This window comes from Microcebus murinus, chromosome 9, assembly GCF_040939455.1.
Source record: "Microcebus murinus isolate Inina chromosome 9, M.murinus_Inina_mat1.0, whole genome shotgun sequence".
NCBI classification, from domain to species: Eukaryota; Metazoa; Chordata; class Mammalia; order Primates; family Cheirogaleidae; genus Microcebus; species Microcebus murinus.
Window position 1 is genome coordinate 80,973,681 of NC_134112.1, and position 14,610 is coordinate 80,988,290.

Below are 14,610 nucleotides of genomic sequence, written 5' to 3' on the forward strand. Positions count from 1 at the left end.
AGTGACAACTCTACAACATAAGTCTGGCGATGGCAGCCTCTTGCTTGAAGTCCTTCAGTGGCTTCAAAATAACTTAGTCCTCAGGGTAACTTCCAGATTCTTTAACTTGAGGGTGCATATGCCCTCTAGTCACTAAGCCTTTGCATATGCTGTTCCTCGCCTAGAACACCCTTTGTCCTGTTTCTAACCCCTTCATCCTCCTGGTCCATCAGCCCTCATCACGCACATGTGCTACATTAACACGTGGCTTTGTAATTGCCTGTTCCCTTGACTCTGCCTCACTAGACAGTATCATTAACTTGTTCATGCCTTTATAATTGAACAAATATGTATTGAGTAATTAACTACGTGTCTGTTAGGTTTGCTCCAGGTGGAAACCCGAAAAGTATGTTTAGGACAGAATATACTAATTGGCTTACATCAAATATTTCATTAAAAACAAAATAGAAAGTAACCTGTGACAGAAAGAGATGTAAAGAGGCGATAAGTGTGGGAATAGATATTTGGTAAGAAAGGATCCTGTATGGAATTTTTTGTTCTAAATGACTGCTTATTTAAGAAATGGAGGCCAGGCATGGTGGCTCACGCCTGTAATCCTAGCACTATGGGAGGCTGAGGCAGGAGGATCGCTCGAGGTCAGGAGTTCGAGACCAGCTCGAGCGAGTGAAACCCTGTCTCTAATAAAAATAGAAAGAAATTAGCTGGACAACTGAAAATATATAGGAAAAATTAGCCAGGCGTGGTGGCACATGCTTGTAATCCCAGCTACTCGGGAAGCTGAGTCAGGAGGATCGCTTGAGCCCAGGAGTTTGAGGTTGCTGTGAGCTGGGCTAACGCCACAGCACTCTAGCCTGGGCAAGAGTGAGACTCTGTCTCAAAAAAAAAAAAAAAAATATATATATATATATATGTGTGTGTGTCACAAAAATAACCAAACCTCCTTTATATCTGTAACCATGACTATTGTGGAACCTTTACCATCTATGGATGGTTGTTGTTTTGCTCCAATTCTTCTTAAACAACAGTTTATAATCAACTACAGTTGAAGATTTGCTTCTTTGGAAAATGTCATAGAAAAAAACTAAAATTTTTTATGACTTTTTATTTAAAACATTAATTCTCTTGTTTTGCTTTCCAAAGCCACTGAAGTAATATTAAGTAAATAACAGGGTTATCTCCAGGATTTAAACCACTAGATTCCACCTGGCCCAACCTTACATATCCTCTCTAGGGCCTAAGAGCTATTACAAAAGAGACAGGTGTATAAAATTGTAAAAATTGATTTCAGGAGATAAAAATTAGTATGTTCGGTTTGGTTCCCTTGTCTTTCTCCACCACCCCTACCTGGCACCTACCTGCCAGCAGTAAAACTTACTGAACCGCTTCTTAAAGGGACCGCAGCACTTACAGCCTAGAGACTAGATTTTACTCAAGGATTTCCCAGAATAAATTAAACCTCCTTCAATCTTTTAAATAATTCTCTCACTGCTTCCACCACTCCAGCGAAGCTTCTGGAAATCCTGAGAGTTATCTCTCAGGACTCAAACCTGCAGGCCCTCCAGAACCTGCTTCCACCCATGTTGAGCTCCCTCAAAGTCCAGCCCATCACAGATACCAGACTCTGATAACATGCTGTGGTATATATAACTCCTTACCATGCTTTTCCTCCTCTTTATACTTCTTGTGTCACTCTATAAATGCCTCTACAGGCCAAGTTACATACCAGGTCGGTCAGTCCTTTTGCCTACTCTGGAAACCCTAATAATAAGAACCTTACTTTCCATTCCCCCACTATGGGTGCTCTATGACACCTCTATCTGCCTGCAGTCCAAGAAACCTCTCTACCTTTTCAAATTATGAGCTTTTTTCACCATGCATGATCTTAAACTCTTACCTAAGGCCCCTAGTGGCTCTACTTTCAACTCTCATTTTCAAACCCTATATTCTCCACTATCTAGTAAAATTCAGGCCCTAACAATTTCTCTCCAGTAAAACCCCATCCTGCCTCTATTCTAACTTCAAGACTGTCCGTTTTCAACCCCTTCCCTTTTAATAAATGAACTCCATAAGACGATCTCTACATCCCTCCTCAGCTCAAAGAAGCTACAGAAGAAAGATCTCTGCCCATTTTCCCACTTCTGAGTTCATTTTACATATTAATTTCATTTTAACAAAAAGGGGAATGTTAGGGTGGTCTTGAAGTTCCCCATTTTCTCATGACAGCTAAAAAATCAATTCTGAACTCTCCCTACTCTTTACTATCTCTCTCCCAAACTAGCAGGCAACCTTCCCAATCTTTCTAATTTTTACCCTTTTCCCACACCTTACCCTTCCTTTTCTTATATATATATAATAAAAAGTGTGGAATGTTAGGTTTGTTCCAGGTGGGAACCCGAAAAGTATGAATAGGACAGAATGTGGTTAATGCAAAAGCTCGTAAACCAATAGCCACTGGGGTCTGAGGAGTCCCCTGACTTTGCAGATCTGACAGACAGCTGCAGCCAGCATTCCTTCCTCCTCCCTCCCAGAGAGAGAAGAAGGCTATCCCTCCCTCTCTCTCCTGATAAGGAGAACGCCAGAGCAGAAGAATGGATGTGACGGGGCAAAGGGGTTGTAGGAGTTGGTTGTTTGAAGAATTTACTACATACAGCTGTTCTGCCCGCCGTCCTCTGCCACACGGGAACTGCATGTAGCAGGAAGCAATTCTTCACCTGCCAGTTTGGCTCAGAAACAAAGAACTGAACAGGGCAGGTGGGAGGCCGTCGGCTATGCCCGTTTATAAAAATACTCACTAAACTTCTGTGCTCTCTTTTCGGACTCAGCCCACTCGCACCCCAGCCTTGTTGCTCCCACATAGCCCGTGTGTGAAATCTGTCCTGTGGGTCGTTCGCCGTTTCAGTGTCATAGTTACATACATACATATACAGTACAGACCCAGACCTTGCCCTTGAGTGCAGGAACTGCGTCTTTTCTTCTCTGGGGCCTTAGCGTCTAAAACGTTTGTTGAAGGAATGAACCAACAAAGAACTGAAAGAACAAATGAACGCCAGATAGACGCCATGGTGCCGCACAGCCTTCTGGGAATCGTAGCTCCTGCTTCCGGCCTCCCTTTATGGCGCAGGCGTATTCAGATTAACACCACCTCGCTGTTAATGCGCATGTCCTGGGAGGCGGTGTGTGAGAACTGCGCATGTTCAAAAGGTGGGGGCGAGGTCGACTAGGCGTCGCGCTGCGGGGCGGGGCTTTGCTGATTTTGGGGACTCAGGGGTGAGCTCTGCCTGGCTGCAGGGATGGCGGGGAGGGGGAAGCTAATTGCGGTGATCGGAGACGAGGACACGGTGACTGGTTTCCTGCTGGGCGGCATAGGGGAGCTTAACAAGAACCGCCACCCTAATTTCCTGGTGGTGGAGAAGGATACAACCATCAATGAGATCGAAGACACTTTCCGGTACGGAAGCCCGGGAGGCCTAGGCGGGCCCTTCTGCTGCCTGGTGGGAGCGCGGGGAGAAGGCTGAGGTGGCCTGGGAACCGAGGTGTCAGACGCCGATGGGGGTCTGGGGGCGGTCCTGGAAGTCAGTCTGCCCTTCCGGAACAGAGGCCCTTACGTTCGCTTTTGGGACTTAGTGGGACCAGGGCTGTGTCAGGTTCACGAGCTTCCCCCTCACATGATTGTGTGTCAGTAAAGAAGGGGAATAGAGCTCGTGACGAGCGTCACCCCTCACCCCGACCGGTCCCTGCCCATAGTTGGACGCCCAGAGTGCCCATTCCTCGACGTTGGCAAGCCTCAGTGCCTCTTCAGGGATTCCCTACGTAGAGCTCTTTTGCCAGGTGCACCCTAAGGGAACCACACACTAGATTAGCACCAGTGGGCTCAGGCTTTCTTGTGTTGTATCTCCTTTAGAGGGTCACAACCGTCCTGTAAGATAGGGGGTATTTTTCCAACTTACAGGTGAGAAAACTAAAGCTCAGGTTAAGGCATGTACCCAAAGTCACACAATTTGGGAGAGGCAGAACTAGGATTAGAACTCAGTCCCAACCTTTTCTGCCTCTCTTAAACCAGGTGCACACTCTGCTTGTGTCACTTTCCTCAGCCTGCCTTGGAATTTTCCTTTCTCTTCAGCACTGTAGGCAAAACATCAGGACTGTGTCTGGCCTTCTGCTAAGACCTTGCACTTCAAATCCTTACTTTCTGCCCTGGGTCAAGGATGATAGCTCCAAAGTGTGGGTGCAGGCATGCCTGTAATGCAGAAGGTGTCCTGGTGACTGGAATTGAGTATGCCAGCCTTCTATTCTTTCCTTAACCTCTTCTGTAGGGCCCCTGTGCCAAGTCTCAGGAATAAAACACTCTCACTTGTTTCCACCTAAACAGCCCAGCCCAGAGCTGCAGGCTGAGACTGGTTCCTGCTGCCTGGGGTATGATAGCCTCCTGACCTGGGAGGCTATTATCTACTGATCTCTAAACTGTGTGGTAAAGTGACCTAGGTTGTCATGGGAGAAAGACAAATTTTACTTCAAAAATTTTCCATTTTTCCAACTAAAAGGGACCTCAGAGATTATCAAGTCTGGCCTACCCTAATGCCTGGCATGGGGTAGATACTCAGTAAATAGTTGTTTGTTTATTTGTTTTACTGTTTTGCCTAGGCTGGATTACAGTGGCTATTAACAGGTACAATTATAGCACACTGCGGCCTGGAACTCCTGGCCTCAAGCAATCCTCCAGCCTCAGCCTCCCAAGTAGCTAGGACTACACCTGGCTCAGTAAATAGGTTTTTTTGTTTTGGTTTTGGGGGTTTTTTTGAGACAGAGTCTTACTCTGTCACCCCGGCTAGAGTGCAGTAGTGTGATCATAGCTCACCACAACCTCAAACTTCTGGGCTCAAGTGATCCTCCTGCCTCAGCCTCCCGAGTAGCTGGGACTTCAGGAGTGAACTGGATGTGCCCTGGACTCCCTTCTTTCTTCCCACAGGCAGTTTCTAAACCGGGATGACATAGGCATCATCCTCATCAACCAGTACATCGCAGAGATGGTGCGACACGCCCTTGACGCCCACCAGCGTTCCATTCCGGCCGTCCTTGAGATCCCATCCAAGGAGCACCCCTATGATGCCGCCAAGGACTCCATCCTGCGCAGGGCCAGGGGCATGTTCACTGCCGAAGACCTGCGCTAGGGGACACCCCACAGCCCTTCAGCCCCTCCGTCATTTCCAAGCTTCTCCTAGGCTTGCCATCAGCCCTCCTTTAAGTTTTGAGCCTCTGATTTCCAATTCCCTGCCCCTTCCCACTCTGTTGAGAGGCTAGGTGAGACAATTCTAGGTTGCTGGGGCTCTGCCATTAAAATCAAGGCTGGTGAGGGAACAGGAAGCCTGACCATCTCTCTCCACTACCTCTCTTCCCTGTGCTGTTACACAGTGTCATTGTCAATGTTAAATTAAAGTAATATTCTTTCTTCTCTCCAAACTGAGACTCGGTGCTGGAAGGACTCGTGTGGGCTGAGGCTGTTGGGGGAGATTAGATTGGCAGGGACAGAAAGGGTTCTGCCAAAGACCCAGGCTTAGAGAGTTGGACCAGGAAGATTGTGTCAGGAGACTCAGGGACTATTCCTGTGGATCAAAGAAGACCAGCTCTGCAGTGGAAGGATGGGAGGAAACTTGAGTCCAGGCCCCAGTTCCCCTACCTCAGTCTGCATTGGGCTGGGAGGGGGCCTGACCCAGGGAACAGAAGCAGGAAACACAGGAAACCTGGAAGGTACTAGATCCAGCCTGGGTCCTGCAAGAAGTTTGGGGGCCAGGCTCTCAGCCAGTGGGCCCTGGCTCCAGGCTGTCTCAGGAAGCAATGCATGTGAGGTCTGCTAAGGGCATGGCAAGTAGAACCTGGCCCTGTGTGAGGTGAGGCTTGGTTGCCAGGTGACTGTCCTAGGGCAGCCACCCCGCTGTTTGAAACACTCTGCTTGCTGTGCTGAGCCCTCAGCTGCCACCATCCCAGTACCGCTCCTTCCCTTGCCACCATGTTAAGGCAGGTCAACATGGACACGCTGCGGCAAAACTTCTGGAAGGAGGAATACCTGAGGGAGAAGATGTTGCGCTGTGAATGGCACCGCAAGTATGGGTCAGTGGTGAAGGCCAAGCAGAAGGCTAAGGCTGCAGCCCGCCTGCCCCTCAAGCTGCCCACCGTGTCCCCCAAAGCCCCACCCCCACCCCCACCTGCCTCCCAAGCAGTCCCTTCCAAGACCACCAGCCCTCTCCCAGAGACTCCTTTTCAGTCAGAAATGTACCCAGTCCCACCTACCACCCGGGCCCTGCTGTATGAAGGCATCTCCCACGACCACCAGGGGCGCTACCACTACCTTAACACCCGAAAACTGGACCTGCCGGAGACACGCTACCTCTTCCCCATCACCACCAACTTCACATACGGCTGGCAGCTAGGTGAGCCCTGACTCCTGGAAATTGGCCTCCACACAAACAGAGTGGAGGGCCCAGACCATAAGCATAAGATCAAGGAAATGTCCAAGAGGGGACCAGTTCCACAGAACTAGAGAGTGACTGTGCGGAGAGGCTGGGGCATATGCTTCTTTAGGTTGGGTTGTCAGGAAAGGCCTGAGTACCTAAAGGCTGAGCCAAGTGACAAGAAGTAGTGGTCTGGATTTTATTCCGTGCCGAGGAAGACAGTGGAGAGTTTTAAGCAGCCTTTAAGAGTGACACTGATTTACTTTTTTAAAAAGTCACCCTGACTGTCCTGTAGGCAATGGCTTTTTCAGGGTAGGCTGGAGTAGGTAGGACAGGGCTGGAGGATGTGTGTAGACAGGTCCCCATCTGCTGTGTTAAGCTTGAGGTGTGTCTAAGTCTGGCCCTCAGGAGCAGGTCAGATCTGAAGGTGCACATTGGGAGGTCATTAGCAAATGGGTGCTATTTAAAGGCCCGAGATTGGGCCAGGTCACCTGGGGAGCTCAAGTTGCTGGCAAATGTCAGGGAGGCAGGCAGGGGGTGGTGCTGGTGGGAAGGCTGTCTATCCGCTGAGTCCAGGCCCTCAGCGGGGAGGGAGAGCAGCCTCGGCAGTGGCTAGTTGGAGATGAAGAGCAGAGGTGTGGAAACGGAGTGTGCCAGCAAGTGTTGCCAGCTTGCTGGGCAATGCTGTCCCTTTGCTATCTGTGCTCGAGAATTTCCAGTGAACTCCAGCTGCTTGAGTCCCTGTGTGGAAAAGGTGGATAGTTGGGGGATGGGGTCAAGATTTTGGCCCCCAAAGTCCCTCATTTCCCCAGAGACCCTGAGGGAGAAGTCAGGGGAGCAACTTTCTAGCGAAAGCTGGAGGCAAGCCCCAGAATGGCAGCAGAAGGTAGAAGGAAGCCCCATCTCTCCTGTCCCTGTGACAAGCAGGGCTCAGTGTCCCCACACCGCCTGGTATAGGATCCTGAAGCTAGCCGTGATGGGTAATGATGGCAGACAGCTGACTGTCACTCTGCTGTCACTGCTATAGCCAGGCATCTAGCCAATTGCCTGTATTTTCCCACACCCCTCACATCTCAGAAGCATTTTTTACTTCTTCCTACAGAGTGGCTACAACATGGGCAGATTCCTAGGGGTATGCAGACACACAGGGCTCCCGTGCTCTTTTCTCTGTGTGTCCCTTCCCCAGGAACCCATTCCTGGCCTCTGACATCTTTTCCAGGTCCCCCAGTGAAACAAGAACTGGTCTCCTGCAAGATGTGCCGCATTGAGTCATTCTTCCGCAAGAACGGGGCCTTCGCACTGCTTGATCCCCGGGACCTGGCACTCTGACCTTGGCTGAGGCTTGGGGGAGCTAAGGGGAAATAACAGGCCTTCTGTTGGGGCGAAGCTGTTGTGTATGTCTGTGCTTCTCTGCCCTCCCAGGCCCTGGGGCTGCATTCAGGCCTTTCTGAAACTACCTCTGACACACAGGTTGCCCTCTTGCTTTCTTCCTTAACCCTGGGCTCCTTTGCGTGCCCAGCAATGACCCCAAGGGGGCAAGCACTACCTTCCAGATGCAGGCTCCTCGCCGCCAGGGGGCCACAGTAGCTCCTGGAAGTTCTGGGTGTTCCTGGGGAGAGAATGGCCTGTCATCCCAGATGCCACGGACATGGGGCCCCTCCCACCACCCACCCCCTCCCTGCCGCCCCTCACCTGGTCCTGAGGGCCTGCAGCCACTCGGTCCTCTCCCGGTGCACCTGCTCCAGCTGTTCCCGCAGGGCGTGCCGCCGCCCGGCTGCGTCCTCCTGCGGTGCCCAGCGCTGAGCGCCTCCACCCGACCCGGCACCCGCCCTCCCGCGTCAGCCTGGAAGTCACTGCACTAGTGCGGGGTGCGCTTCAAAGAGACCGGGGCAGGGTCCTTCGGACCCCACCGCTTTCCCCTGGGGGCCTTGCCTGTGGCCAGAGCTGAGCCGGGCTGGGTGGGAGCCCCAGGGGGTGGACCCTGCAGTGGCGGTTCCTGGCGATGCCGAGGCGTTCCAGTACCTGCGGAGGCGGCAGTCAGCCCCTGGCCGCCCCACAGGGCAGGCCACGGTCCCAGCCCCGGCCCCAGCCCATCCCGGAACGGGGACGCACCCGGAGCCGCTGCTGCTCGCGATCTCGCCGCTGCCGCCGCCTGGCCGCGCCATGTAGCTCCAGCAGCCGCTGCAAAGCCTCCTGCTGCGCCGCGCTCGCGTCCGCCCGCTCTGTGCCCCTGCCCGCGGGCGCTGGCCAGGCGGCCTTCGAGGACTCGGGGCCCTTTGGGCCGCCCCTCCGCTCCCAGAGGGCGCCCGGGAGCCTCGCCTCGTCCACCTGCTGCCCCACCGGGCCCTGCAGTGCGTGCGAGTCGCGCGCCAGCCCTGGGAGAGCCGCAGGGAGCGCCTGCTGCCCAGAGTCCCCCAGGCGTAGTGACCTGGGCATCACGGCGCCAGGACCGGGGAGCCGCCGCCTGGCCGGGGCCCTCCGGCCCGGAAGAGCAGCCCACGCCCCCTCCGGGGCTGCCCCTGGCTTTGCGGAATCTTGTCTCTGGCCCTCAGTCTTGCCCTGCATCAGCCAGGTGCTCCTTCCCCCAGGGCCTTGGCTGTTCTTTTCCCCGGTCGGTGGGATCTGTTCTCCCAGGGACCCACAGAAGTCCCTCGGTTGGCCCGGGGGGCCACCTTCCTCCAGAGGCTGTGCAGTCACCTCTCCCGGAGCCACCTCCCAGGCTTGCGGGATCCTGTCTTCTGCAGACTGAAGGATTTCCATTCCCTGACTCTGAGGACTCGCCTTTCTCTGGCATTTAGGCCTGTTTTCTCTCTGACTTCGAGCAGCCACTTTATTGTCACCCTGGGCTGAGTCCCTGCTCTGATCTTGGTGTGCCTTCCCTCTCTGACAGTGAGTAGCTTCTCTGTCCTCACCCTGGGAGGCTTCTCCCCTCTGACCATCAGGGTCTGCCCCTCTCTGACTCTGAGGAGTGTCCCTCTCTTGCAGTTTCTGAAGTTCCACTCTCTCCTGGCCCAGGCTTGAGCCCAGCCTCTCTGGGGGATGTTGGAGTGCTGGCAGGTCCCAGGAAGGCAGGCCAGAGGGCGCTGGGGCTCCCTGAGTAAGCTCTCTCCCCTGTGGACTCCTAGATGGCACTGGATGGGGCCTCTGCTGTTGATGGCGCCTCTGGATGGCAGGTTCCGAGGGGCTCCCCTCTTCCCTCTGAGCCAAAGAAGGAAGAGCACTCTGGGCCCAGCCTGGTGAGGGAATCCTCGCCAGGGCCACTTCCCCTGGGGAACCTGTAGGCCCCAGTGGCTGGCCCTTGCCTGATTCCGGAATTTGATAGGCCCATTGTGTGTGGTGTGGAAGGTGCTTCCTCCACCTGGCCGGGGAAGGCTGCCCCACCTCATCCAGCAGACAGCCCACCCAGACGCCCACCCCTGCCACCTCCAACCTGAGGGCCCTTGCGGAGACCTTGAACTCTGAGCTTCTTGGCTCTCCAAAGCTCCTGCCAGTGATGGGGTTCAGCTCTTGTGAGGAACCTGAGGGAGAAAGACAAGTGTTGGGAGCCCTCTGCTCAGGCCCCAGCCCTCACACACATACCACCTGAACGGGAGTCTCCAGGGCATGGCTGGGGATGCCCTGAGGGGACTGTTTGAACTTCAGGTCTGTCACAGTTCATCATTCCACCTTTGTTGGCACAGCTGACCTGCTTGTCAGGTGTGCCTGCCAATAGCAGACTCCATCTCCCGCATGCCCCAGCCAAGGCAGACACCCAGAGGGACCTGCACAGCCTCTTCCTCAAGCCCACAGGAGACCTGGGAGTGGGAAGGGCCTGTATGCGGGGCTCCTAAGTCCCTCAGCATAGGGATGCCCCCACTTTGTCCTGATATGCCCATCAGGCCCAGAGAAGAAACCCACTGTACGTGCCTTTCTTTTTACTGTTATTAAGGAAAATCTTCCTTCGCCTTTTCTTTGTTTCTAACAGCAAAATCAAATGAAATTCAAGAGATGAAATTTTAGGCCAGAGCCTGACCTAAAAACTGCAAGTCTTCATAATAAACAAAAGAAATCTAAAAAGAGAGCTGATATGTTTCTGCTCCCCTGCAGCTGTGGAGGAAGGAGAGTTGCTCTGCATCCCTAAAACTAGTTCAAAGAAACAGATTTCATAAGATCTTAAATGGAGAACTTTCTTAAGAATATTGCATCTTGTTCGTTTGTGGAATATACAGACATGTGAATATTCATAACAGTGACCAAATGGGTATGCTCTCTGAACATAAATCTGTTTTTTGAAGAGTTATTTGAACAAAGGAGTCTTCTAGGACTTCCAGGCCTTTAGAAATGAATGCCACGAGCTGTGAAAACAGCCTCCAATCTCCCTCCCTCTGTAATTCTCATCTGTTGTCTTACTAGAGAATGTATTTCTCTGGTAATAAGATTATAATTGCTATCTCTGTCTTCTCAAGAGATGAAAACTCTGTCAATTAGAAATTAATCATCGGCACTTTCCTCTTCTCTCATGTACATGATGGAACAATTAAAAGCTTCTGGCTTTGCAAGATCTATTATTTAACAAATAATTTGAGAGTCTGTTTCATTTAAGTGAACAGACCCAAGGCTCACAGTATCCATCCCACTGAATTCAAATTGCCTCTCGATGGTCATGTTCTCTCACCAGGCTGAGACCTGAAGGCAGGGACTGAGTTTCTCTTGCCCTCTGTGTATCCCCAGTGCCTGGCTCAAGGGTGGTAATTGGTGGCCTGGAGTTGCCAGTGATGGTCATTCCTGGAATCTCTCCCCTGAGCCCCAGCTGCGTGTCAGAATCCTGCTGGACATAGTGCCCGAGACAACTGGGATCAACTAGGTAGAACTGGCACACAGAATGCTTGCCATCTCCAGGTGCCCCTGGAACTCAATAAAAAAGTGTGAGATGAAGAATGAGTTAAGAAGATCTGAAGTCCTTGGACTTGAGGTGAGGACTTCATGCCTCATGCCAATGTGGTCTGGCTGCCCCAGTGCCAGGGGCTCCTTTCTCTCCTGGCTGCCTGTCCTGTCCCATCCCATCAACCAACATACCAGGTGTGGGCCCTGCAGGCCTGCCAGGGCTCTCCCCGCTTCGGTCCACATCGCTCTTGGCTTCACCCTGATCCAGGGCTGACGACGGGTCTGTGGCCTTCCCCCTGCGGGAGTGCAAGGGCTGCCTCAGCTGCACCTCTAGCGTCCCAAGGCTCTGGAGGGGGGAGGGCACCTGCCTGCCAGTCTCTCTAGCACCTCCCCAATGCCCAAACTCTGAGTCCCCAGTGGCCACCCTAGCCCCTGCCCCCATCACCAGACCCCAGGAGCTGGAATTCAGGGGTCTCCCTTTTCAGGGGCTCTGGGGCAACCATGGGTATAACTGGGTGACAGCCTAGGAGGAGCCAGAAGCACGAGGAGGAGGCACCAGGCAGGACTGCAGGAGGCAGTGGGGAAAGGCCTCAGCTCTTGGCCACCCTGGCCACACAGAGGGACGGCAGGACTCCCTGGGAGAAAGACTCACCCCTCCAGGAGCTCATGGTTCTGGCTCAGGGAGTCCTTGGCCTGGGGCGGAGAATGCAGCCTGGAACTCTGGAAGGATTGGGGGTGCCAGAGTCCATAGGGTACCATTGCCTAGTGTGGTCACAACCTCTAAGAAGGCCCCAGGTCAGCCATGCCTCCTGATATTCATGCCCTCGTGTGACCCCCTTCCCTCCACATGAAGGAACTTGGAAATAGCTCCTTCCTGCCCAGTGGACCCCTCAGGTAAGATGGCAGTTCTGCCCAACAATGTTGGCTGGTCCCTGCCTTCTGGTCACACCCCCTCCTGCTACAGCTGGGATGCTTTGGCCTGGAGAGGGCCACTACCCTGCCCAAAGTGACTCCAGCAGTTGGGGCTGAGCTGGGACTGGGACACACATTCCCAATTTCCAGCTCTGCTTGGGGCCCAGTCACCACACGGCATCTCCCTCCCTGGGCATCAGTGCCCCTGCCCTCTGGGCCCCTGCCAGGCCGCTCTCCTCCCATGCTGCAGCCACCCCGAAAGGCTTCCAGGTGTCACTACACAGTTGATTTGACCAAGACAGTTGTTAACTGTGGAAGGATGAGAACAGCCTGCCCAGAACGGGCATGCTCCGTGTCCAGCCCTTTACTGGGATGAGTTCACTGGGCCTCCCAGCAGTCCTTGGGGAAAGACCTATTACCGTCCCAATTTATAGCTGAGGTAAGCGGGGCTCACAGTCCACAGGGAGCGTCAGAGCAGGGAGTTCACCTGTCTATCTCCAAGGCCCCTGCTCCTCGCTCCTCCCACCTGCCCTTGCCCCTGCAGGGCCCCAGTGTCTCAGGACCCTCTGCCTATCCCCGCCTGCTGTGCCCCTGCTCACCCACTCACCAGCTGCTCTGAGTCCCCACCCCTGCTACTCCTTGCAGGGGCACGCCGGGCCTGGCCCCGTAGACTGCAGAACTGGGCCCGGGATGGGGGCCAGAAGAGGTGCAGCCCCGCCCCTGTCAGCAGCTCCAAGTCCCACAGGAGCTGCAGGAAGATGGGGTGTCAGGGCATGAGGGGGCACCCACACTGGCCTCTGCCATATCCCCTGGCCAGCCCCTACCTGCTCCTGGGCCTGCTGGCTCCGCTCCACCTCCAGCAGCACGGTGGGCAGCTCCAGCCCCGAGGGGCAGCCCCCGGCCTCTTGCACCTGAGGGCTGAGATAGAGTCAAGCCCCCCAACTTTCTGTCCCCTCCCCTTCCGAGGCAGTGCCCCTCCCTCACCTTCCAAAGTGCAGCCCATAGCTGGCCCAAGCCTGCAGGGTGCCGGCAGAGGTGCTGGCAGAGAGCCAAGGCCTGCCTGGGGTTGCAAGGGAGCCCCGAGCCCCCATCCATGGCTGCCTGTGCCATGGGGCCTGGCGGGAGGTGGAGGATGTGGAGCCCAGGACCAGGTGGAGGAGGGTTGAAGACTCTGATCTCACTAATGCAGCGCCTGACACCTGAGCCTGGGCCTGGGCTGCAGCCAAGCCTGACTCTGACACCGGTTTCTTGACTGTGGGGTGGCAGTGTGGAGTGAGGTGTGTGACCCCGAGAGAGGGCGTGTGTGCGTGCCTGTCTGCAATCCCTACTGAGTCATGTCTGACATGCAGTGTTCATATGGACACATGCATACGAACTTTGCAACTGCATTATGTGGACACGCAACACGCCCAGTGTGGGCCACAACCGCAGTTGCCACCAACAGCTAGGTAAGTGCCAGGACACTTCGTATGTCATCCTTCCTCTCAGAGACTCTGAAGCAGGTGCCATTGTCATTCTCATTTGACACTAGAGAAGACTGACTCAGTTACCTGCCCTAACGTGTGGCAGTGCTTCCCGAGGTGGGGGGTGGGGGGGACGTGATACCCTCTGGGGGACACGGGGCTGAGACCATGCATCTCCGAGAGGCTAGGCCCTCCGAGTTTCGCCCAGTGCTGTCCGTGCCGCCCACCTGCCGAGTGCTGTCCATGGGTCCCTGTTTATTCCTCCAAACATACGAGACACTTGTTACTATCGTCTGCATTTTACACACGAGAAAAGTTTGCATAATAAGGGCAGGACTGAGTGCAGGAGAGGGCCTGCCACCTTTACACCCGGCGTTGTCATGAGTAGCTTTGCCTGCTCTGTCCCTGCTCCAGGACAGAACGGAGCAAACTCTCCTCTGAGGGCCCCAAGAGAGAACAGCCTCCGCGAAAGAGGCCTGAGCATGCCGGGCGGGTGACCAGTGCTCGGCGGCGACCTCTCCTGAGCACAGAGCCCTTCACTCCCTGTTGGGATATCGGGGGCCTAGCAAAGAGAATGGAGTCTCTGATCCCTAAAAGTCCTAAAATGCCCCCAGGCATGGCTGCCTGTGCCATGGGGCCTAAAATTCCCAGGTCACACAGCTAGTACATGGCAAAGAGAACTCAAATTCTGGACTTTTTCTATCTCAAAACCCGTGTTCTCAGGCGCACTCAGTCCCCTCACTGTGTGATACCCTGTGCCACCTCGGGACTGCCACCAGCGAGGAGGATCTCACCAGATAGAGCCCTTGACCTTGGATTTTTCAGCCTTCATGACTGTAAGAAATAAACTCTTTTTCTTTATAAGTTTTTTTTTTAAAAAAACACCATGTTTTCTCCCCTACGATGAAGTTTTCACGAGCTGCATG

General features: G+C 54.0%; 3 protein-coding genes across 3 annotated transcripts; 2 read left to right on the forward strand and 1 right to left on the reverse strand.

The window, feature by feature from the left end:
- Nucleotides 1-3,217: 3,217 nt before the first annotated feature.
- ATP6V1F (ATPase H+ transporting V1 subunit F) lies at nt 3,218-5,457 on the forward strand. Its single transcript, XM_012789176.2, has 2 exons — nt 3,218-3,448; nt 4,967-5,457. Exons 1-2 carry the CDS (start codon nt 3,291-3,293, stop codon nt 5,166-5,168), a joined length of 360 nt encoding a protein of 119 aa, XP_012644630.1. The 5' UTR covers nt 3,218-3,290; the 3' UTR covers nt 5,169-5,457.
- A 129-nt stretch (nt 5,458-5,586) lies between these two features.
- SPMIP1 (sperm microtubule inner protein 1) lies at nt 5,587-7,832 on the forward strand. Its single transcript, XM_012789175.3, has 2 exons — nt 5,587-6,425; nt 7,666-7,832. Exons 1-2 carry the CDS (start codon nt 6,005-6,007, stop codon nt 7,773-7,775), a joined length of 531 nt encoding a protein of 176 aa, XP_012644629.1. The 5' UTR covers nt 5,587-6,004; the 3' UTR covers nt 7,776-7,832.
- Nucleotides 6,420-13,929, reverse strand: LOC105884849 (uncharacterized). Its single transcript, XM_076006224.1, has 9 exons — nt 13,827-13,929; nt 13,206-13,336; nt 13,046-13,132; nt 12,829-12,987; nt 11,962-12,029; nt 11,502-11,605; nt 8,139-9,964; nt 7,993-8,055; nt 6,420-7,187 (listed from the first exon to the last, which is right to left on the reverse strand). The coding sequence occupies exons 1-7, from the start codon at nt 13,927-13,929 to the stop codon at nt 8,484-8,486; spliced, it is 2,133 nt and encodes a 710-aa protein (XP_075862339.1). The 3' UTR covers nt 6,420-7,187; nt 7,993-8,055; nt 8,139-8,483.
- Nucleotides 13,930-14,610: the final 681 nt, after the last annotated feature.

Bases quoted from the DNA above. Each gene is read 5' to 3' on its own strand.
- SPMIP1 (XM_012789175.3), top strand. From the start codon at position 6,005: ATGTTAAGGCAGGTCAACATGGACACGCTGCGGCAAAACTTCTGGAAG. The intron at 6,426-7,665 runs GTGAGCCCTGAC...CATCTTTTCCAG, and splicing joins CACATACGGCTGGCAGCTAG to GTCCCCCAGTGAAACAAGAA.
- LOC105884849 (XM_076006224.1), bottom strand. From the start codon at position 13,929: ATGGACAGCACTCGGCAGGTGGGCGGCACGGACAGCACTGGGCGAAAC. The intron at 12,988-13,045 runs GTAGGGGCTGGC...CTCATGCCCTGA, and splicing joins GCCAGCAGGCCCAGGAGCAG to CACCCCATCTTCCTGCAGCT. The intron at 9,965-11,501 runs GTATGTTGGTTG...TTTCTCCCTCAG, and splicing joins GCCTGCAGGGCCCACACCTG to GTTCCTCACAAGAGCTGAAC.
- ATP6V1F (XM_012789176.2), top strand. From the start codon at position 3,291: ATGGCGGGGAGGGGGAAGCTAATTGCGGTGATCGGAGACGAGGACACG. The intron at 3,449-4,966 runs GTACGGAAGCCC...TTCTTCCCACAG, and splicing joins GAGATCGAAGACACTTTCCG to GCAGTTTCTAAACCGGGATG.